General features: G+C 46.9%; 1 protein-coding gene across 1 annotated transcript in view; it reads right to left on the reverse strand.

The window, feature by feature from the left end:
- The window catches only part of ETH_00035195 (uncharacterized protein), a gene marked incomplete at both ends in the record, with an annotated part of 14,975 nt that overhangs the window by 3,379 nt on the left and 3,991 nt on the right, over positions 1–7,605 (reverse strand). Inside the window, 10 exons of the mRNA XM_013374612.1 lie at positions 601–663; positions 1,137–1,334; positions 1,529–1,837; positions 2,126–2,302; positions 3,051–3,080; positions 3,191–3,787; positions 4,207–4,518; positions 4,940–5,083; positions 5,350–6,033; positions 6,229–7,206. Coding sequence (XP_013230066.1) covers positions 601–663; positions 1,137–1,334; positions 1,529–1,837; positions 2,126–2,302; positions 3,051–3,080; positions 3,191–3,787; positions 4,207–4,518; positions 4,940–5,083; positions 5,350–6,033; positions 6,229–7,206 — 3,492 coding nt within the window. The remainder of the gene's footprint in view (positions 1–600; positions 664–1,136; positions 1,335–1,528; positions 1,838–2,125; positions 2,303–3,050; positions 3,081–3,190; positions 3,788–4,206; positions 4,519–4,939; positions 5,084–5,349; positions 6,034–6,228; positions 7,207–7,605) is intronic.

Genomic DNA, 7,605 nt, shown 5'->3' on the forward strand with positions numbered 1-7,605 from the left:
CTCGCTTGACGCGTCCCTAAACCCTCAACCCTAAACCCTAAACCCTAAACCCTGAGCCAGCTCCCGCACAGGCGCGCGCTTTCGAGACCAAAGCTCGCAACAGCCAACGCTCCACGCAACGACTAACCCTCGCCCACTAAACCTCTAGGGTTTAGGGTTTAGGGTTTAGGGTTTAGGGTTTAGTTACGCGTCAAGTAAGTGGCCCCGTGCTTCTTGTAGCTCTCCTCTCGGCAGCAAATATTCAAAGTGTCCCTTATAGCTGCAAAAGCAAAAATAAATTAAAAAATAAATAATCAAATTAAATCTTAAATTAGTTAAATTAAATTAAATTGAATTAAATTAAGTAAATTATATTAAATTAAATCAAATTAGTTGACTTAAATTAAATCAAATTAAATTTAATTAAATCAAATTAATTAAATCAAATTAAATCAAATCAAATTAATCAAATTAAATAAGTTATATCAATTTAAATCAAATTAATTAAATCAAATCAGATTAACCAAATCAAATTAAATTAATTAAATCAAATTAATTAAATTAAATTAAATTAATTAAATTAAATTAGTTGAATTAAATTAATTAAATAAATTAAGTTACCTCTGTCTTGTTTCTTTTGACTTTCCGCCGCCGACCGCGCAATATCGCCCATGGCTCCGGGCTCTGAAAAGAAATTAATGAAATTAAATTAAATTAAATTAATTAATTAAATTGATTTAATTAATTAAATAAAATTAAATTAATTGAATTAATTGAATTAATTGAATTTCCAAGATAAAAAACGATTAAAAGAGAGAAATGCAAAAGTCAATTCTCCGCACAGTGGCAGCAGCAGCAGCAGCAGCAGCAGCAGTAGCGGCAGTTCAAGCAGCATCAGCAGCAGCAGCAGCAGCAGCAGAGGCCAAAGTAGCAGAAGCAGCACGTTGCTGCTTGGGCTGCGGGTTTAGGGTTTAGGGTTTAGGGTTTGAAAGCCTCAAGCTGCAGCAGGGCTCCCCCCTTATCAAATTTTTCTCCAATTCCAAAACCCCCAAAAGACCTAATCTCTCAAAATAGAATTATAATTTATTCAATTTATTTATTTTTATTTAAATAGATAAATAAATAAATAAATAAATAAATATTTATTTATTTCTAACCCAGCTGTTCTGCTGCGCGCTGCAGCACTCTGAGGGCTTCCGCGAGGCGGCTTCTGGAGAGTTCAAAACAAGTGACTTGAAAGGAGTAAATCGTAAACCCTAAAAAAGGGTTTGGCAGCAGCAGCAAAGGCCCCTGCTGCAGACTCCGCAGCACGGAGAGCCACTGCTCCATCGGCAGGTGCGACAGCGTCAGCGAACCTGCCCAGCAAACACCGAAAACCACGATTTAGGGTTTAGGGTTTAGGGTTTAGGGTTTGGCGTTTAGGGTTTAGAGAAAACTAAAGAAGCCGCGAATTCCCTCTGTTTCTCGCGAGGGCTTAGGAATCAGCACGCAGCAAACCCCAAACCCTAAACCCTAAACCCTAAACCCTAAACCCTAATTTAGGGCTTACTGGCTTTTCTGAAGGCCTCGAGGGGGACTTTTGCTTTCATTTCTGCCGCGGGTCTCTCGAGGGTTTCTTTTTTTATTTGAATATATTTGGGGGCCCCCAGCAGCTTCTGAATGGGCCGCAGCAGTTTTGCTGCTGCTGCTGCATCATCTCTGCACTGCTCCGTGAGACACACGGGCCCCAGCGCCTGCTGCTGCTGCTGCTGCTGCTGCTGCTGCAGCAGCTGCTGCAGCGATGCTGCAGCAGCTCGCAGCTCGCTCAGACTCGACAGCCGCCGCTGCTGCTGCAGCCCCAAACGCACCAGCGACTCCCCTGAAATAAATAAACAAATAATAAATAAATAAATAAATAAATAATGAATAAATAATAATAAATAATGAATAAATAAATAAATAAATTAATAAATATATTATAATTTGTGAATTTGAAGCAGAAAGAAACTCGCAGGGAGAAGACAAGCAGCAGCAGCTGGCCGCACAGCGCAAACCCTAAACCCTAAAGCCTAAACCCCAAACCCTAAACCCTAAACCCCAAACCCTAAACCCTAAACCTTTAACCCCAATCCTCAAACCCCAAACCCTAAACCCTAAACCCTCGCACCTTCTTGTATGGCCTTGCGGATTGCAGCGAGGAGGGTTTGGTAAAGTTCAACTCTAAACCCTCGACACTCTTGAGTGATTTCTTGACAAGCCACAAGAAGTTGAAAAGCAGAAAGGGTTTTTAGCAAAAAGGAATCCAAAAGAGAGGCCTCAGCCCCCGATTCCGCCAGGAGGGTTTCTGCAGCCGCAAACCACAAATTAGGGTTTAGGGTTTCGGGGCAACCGCGGGCAAAACGCGACCCCGCTTTTGCCTCCGCAAGAAACCCCGAATTGGGGTTTAGGGTTTAGGGGCTCTGGGGGCGCGGCGAGAGCGGGCCAAGAGCCCGCCGGGGTCTCGAGGGTTTAGGGTTTAGGGTTTAGGGGGTCTGGAGGGGCGGCGCGAGCGGGCAAAGCGCGCGCCGGGGGCCCGAGGGTTTAGGGTTTAGGGTTTAGGGTTTGACCGATGGTGCGCTTTTGCTGGGCGAAGAAGTGGAAGTTGTCTTCGCGGGGCGCGAGGGTTTGCTGCAGTTTGGAGTCTTTGAAAAAAACTTCTTCGAAGTTTATTTTATTTTTAATTTCTTTTTGAATTTCTTTTAATTCCAAAAAAGATAAAAACAACTTCGAACGCCCCACCGGCAGCAAAGACAAACGCTCTTGCTGCTGCAGCAGCAAACGCTCCAGCGTGAAGAAAGCCCCTAAACAACAATAAGGAAAAAATAAATAATAATAAATAAATAATAAATAAAAATAAATAATAATTAATCAATTAATTTAATTAATTAACTAATTAATTAGTTAATTAGTTTGGTTAGTTGTTTGCTTTCTTCGTTCCAATTTCGGGCTTTGGATCAGTGCAGCAGCAACCACGAGCGTGGAACCTTAAACCCTAAACCCTAAACCCTAAACCCTAAACCCTAAACCCTAAACCCTAGGTGGGCGCGGTTTACCTCCCAAAGGCATCAAGGGCGTCTGTGGCTCTGCAGCAAAAGCAAAAGCACGACTTGAAATAAATTAATTAATCGTTATTTATTCATTTATTTTTATTTATTTATTTATTTATTTATTTATTTATTTATTTATTTCTCACCATTTTCTGCTGCTCTTTTTGCTTCTAAAAGCCGCTGGTAAAGGTCAAAGCCAGGACTGACGATAAACAGTTCCGTGTCTTGCTGCTGCTGCAGCAGATGCTGCTGCTGCTGCTGCAGCTGCCACTGCTGCTGCAGCTGCTGCTGCTGCTGCTGTTCCTGCTGCTGCTGCTGTTCCTGCTGCTGCTGCTGCTGCTGCTGCTGCTGTTCCTGCTGCTGCTGCTGCTGCTGCTGCTGTTCTTGCTGCTGCTGCTCCTCCTCCTCTGGCTCCTGGGCGCTGAGAAAAATATCCTCCTCGCTTCCCTCTTCAGCAAATGAAGCCGTTTCTGCTGCTGCTGCTGCTCCCCCTGCTGCTGCTGCTGCTGCTGCTGCTGCTGGGGGCTGTCGCGGGGCGACAATGATTTGAATGGGGACGGAGTCCAGGAGAGTGTTTTGAGTTTGTTTGAATTGAATTAAAGAACTATTTAATTGATTCCAAAGAACAATTGAAAAAGGAAAAACGGAAAAGACAGAACTCAAAGTTTCAAAAACTGCTGCAGCAGGAACTGCAGCAGCAGCAGACGTCAGCAGCTCGTCCAGCAGCAGCAGCAAACAGTCCGCTGCACCGCAAACAAACCTCCAAACCCCAAACCCTAAACCCTAACCCTAGGCCCTGGAGTGCAGACGAGGCGCACAGAGCCCCTGCTTCGTCAATGCGGCGCGCTGCTGCTGCTGCTGCTGCTGTTGCTGCTGCTGCTGCTGGTGCTAGGGTTTAGGGTTTAGGGTTTACGGTTGATGACGGGTTTTTTGGCGTGGCTTCCGTTTTCCGCGCATGCAAGGACTCGCGTGCAGAAGAGGGTTTTGCTGCTGCAGCTGCTGGGGGTTTTGAGGGTTTGTGGGGCGCGGAGTGTACAGACAGCTGCGCGGCGAGCGCAGGCTGCTGCTGCTGCTGCTGCTGCTGCTGCGCGCAAAGCCCTAAACCCTTCCTGGGGGCCCCCCGGGGAAATAAAGAACTCTTCCAAAAGCTTTTTAAAAGTACTTTCCGCCTTTTTGTTGTTTTGGATTTCTCCAAAAAAAGAAAGTTGATCCAAAAGAAACAAATGAGCTGCTCCCGAGGCCCCCCCCAGCGCGGCCAGCAGCCGCGGGGGGCCCCCAAACCCCAGGCAGCTGCTGCTGCTGCTGCTGCTGCTGCTGCTGCTGCTGCTGCTGCTGCTGCTGCTGCTGCTGCTGCTGCTGCAGTCCACAGATATTGCAAACCGCCGCCACTTCGTCAGCACTATTTCCTCAGGAAGCAAAGACAGTTCTTTTAAGGAAACTGTTCTTTCTGTTGAAGTCCACGGGCCCTCAGCAACTAAAAATAAAACAAATTAAATTAATTTTTTTAAATTAAATTAATTAAATTAATTTAATTAAATTAATCAAAATAATTAAAATGGATTAAATAGAACTAAAAGGGAGCAAAAAGAATCAAATTTAAATGAATTAAAAGAACCAAAAAGGATTGAAAAGCATTGGGGAATGAAAGAGAATCAAAAAGAATTAAAATGAATTTAAATTCATTTTAATTAATTTAAACTAATTTAAATTAATTTGAAAAGAATCAAAAAGAATTAAAATCAATTCAAAGGAATTAAAAAGAGTAATAAAGAATTAATTATTTAACTCACCTAATTCAATGAATTTAATGAATTCATTCAATTTAATTAAATTAATTAAATTAATTAAATTGATTAAATTAAATAACTAAATAATTAAATAACTATTTTGTTTACCCTTTTCGCGCTGCTTGGGCTTGGCCTTCTTGACGCGGGGCCTCAGCAGCCACTGGGCCATTTTGTCTGCTGCAGCTCGGAGGGTTTTTTTGAATTGGAGTGTATCTACACCTCCTTCCAGCATCTTTACGAGTGCCTTTATGTCTAAATGTAAACCGCAGAATGCCAAACACCAATTCAGCGAAAAAACCAGAAAAAATGACCCTAAACACACCATTTAGGGTTTAGGGTTTAGGGTTTAGGGTTTGGGGTTAGCGGCCCGGCTGCGCCCCAGCGTTCGCGAGGGCCAGGGCCTGGCCTCGAAGCTTAAAGGGTCTCCAGGCCAAAAGGGTTTAGGGTTTAGGGTTTAGAGTTAGGGCTTAGGACTAGGGTTGGGCTTTAGGGTTTAGGGTTTAGGGTTTAGGGTTTGCCTGCGAATTTGTCGGAAAGTGCCTTTGCAGTGGCGCTGAGGAGTTGGGGGAGTTTGCGTCTCCATTCTTTTTTCTTTTCGAAGTCTTTGATTGTTTTTATTCCTCCACTTCTCCGCATTTCCATTTTGAAATAGTTATCCAAAACTTGGTTTGAATTCAAGAAAAAACTTGCCCAAACAGCAGCAGAAACCCTCCTTTGGGCCCCGCAAACCCTCAGGGTTTCATGTGCATACCGAAAGGGTACACTTTCATAATTGCACAGAAAAAACCCTTCTTTGGAGGGCCCGGGGGGCCCCCGGGGGCCCCCCCGGAGGCCCCCGAGGGGCCCCCCGAGGGCCCCCCCGCGGAGGGCCCCCAGGGGGCCCCCCAGGGGCCCCCCTCGTCCCCAGGGGCCCCTGAGGGCCCCCCGGGGGGCCCCCGGGGGGCCCCCGGGGGCCCCCAGGGGGCCCCCCGAGGCCTGGGGGGCCCCTTTGAAAACCCTCATTTGGGGGAAATGGAAGGAACAAATGTCGAGGGTTTGGGGATTGATGGAGTTGGTTTGTTGCTGCTGAAAAGTTTCGAAGTTTTGGAAAGAAAGAAATAAATCGGCAGCAGAAAGAGACAAAAGAGGGGACAGTGCTGCAGCAAGAGACTTGAGGCCCCGCGTCTGGGCCCGCAGCCGCAGCGACAGCGAAGTTGCTATTGCTGCAGATAAACAATAAATAAATAAATAAATAAATAAATAAATAAGTAAATAAATGAATAAATAAATGAATGAATAAATGAATTAATTAATACATAAAAGAGAAATAAATAGATAGATATATAAATAGTTTAATTAATTAATTAATCAACTAATTAATTAATTTAGCAGCAGCAGCAGCAGCAGCAGCAGATTACCTCTTTTGGCTCTGGCCTCGAGATTGATAGCAGAGCTGATTTGGCTGCAGCGGGGATTGCAGATGAAGTTGCTGCTGCTGCTGCTGCTGAAAGGGTACAGTTTGCTGCTGCTGCTGGGGGCCCCTAGCCTGAAGAGGGCCCCCCCGCTGCTGCTGCTGCTGAGGTAGAAAACCCTAATGTCTCTTTTTGCTGCTGCAGCAACAAAAGCAAGAGAGAGAGGCAGCAGCTGTACAGACACCAGAACGAGTTGCGAAAAGTCTTCAAAAGAAAGCGCTTGCATGCGCCGGAAGAGCGCGGCTTTTGCTGCTGCTGCTGCTGCTGCTGCTGCTGCAGGCGGTGCTGCTGCTGCTGCTGCTGCTGCTGCTGCTGTGCCCTCCCGCAGCGCCATTGCTTCTCGAAAATTAAATAAATTTTCCATCAAAGCTCCCAATCTTTGCAAAATTAAAACATGCAAAAAAGAATCCTTCATCACGGAAGCTCGAAACACTTCATCGGACCTGCTCAGCACCCTCCTGCTGCTGCTGCTGCTGCTGCTGTTGCTGCTGCTGCTGCCGGTCTCCTCGGCGCTGCCGCGGCCCCCCTGGAGGCCCCCTGGGGGCCCCTCCGGGGGCCCCTCGGGGGCCCCCTCGGGGGGCCCCTCGGGGGCCCCCGTTTGGGGTTTGTGGAGCAGCGAGGGTTTGTGGAAAGTCATTCCTGCTTCCCAAACATCTTTGAAGCAGCGGCGGACCTGGGAAGGCGCTGCTGCTGCTGCTGCTGCTGCTGCTGCGGCTGCTGCGGTGCGGGCGTGGGCGAACATGCTGCTGCTGCGGGCGTTTTGCTGCGCCAGGGTGTACAGACACCAGCCCAGGGCCTCCTTCTCAGCAGCAGCAGAAGAAAAGTCTTTCATCGGAAGAATTAAAAAGTCATAAAAAGATTTGAAGTCCAGCGCATGCACGCGACGCAGCTCCCACGCTATCCGCGACGCGCTCACTTCGTCCACTGCAGCAGCAGCAGCAGCAGCAGCAGCAGCGGTAGCAGCAGCAGCGGCAGCGGCAGCAGCAGCAGGGGTAGCAGCAGCAGCAGCAGGGGTAGCAGCAGCAGCAGTGGTAGCAGCAGCGGGGGAGATGAGTGCGGATTTGCTGCTTGTGGGTGTGATGCTTTGCTGCTGCTCCTGCAAGCTGGGGCAGCAGCTAGCAAAATGGGGTTTAGGGTTTAGGGTTTAGGGTTTGCGATTCAGAAGTGAGGGTTTAGGGTTTAGGGTTTGGGGCCGTACCCAGTTGAACACTTCGTAGTTGTGCTGTGGCTCTTTTTGCTGCTCGCTGTAAAGCCAATTCACCTTCTTCGTCTAGTTCTGCAAATGAAACCAAAAGGGTTTAGGGTTTAGGGTTTAGGGTTTAG

This window comes from Eimeria tenella, genomic scaffold, assembly GCF_000499545.2.
Source record: "Eimeria tenella Houghton genomic scaffold, Eth_scaff219, whole genome shotgun sequence".
In the NCBI taxonomy this organism is placed as follows: Eukaryota; Apicomplexa; class Conoidasida; order Eucoccidiorida; family Eimeriidae; genus Eimeria; species Eimeria tenella.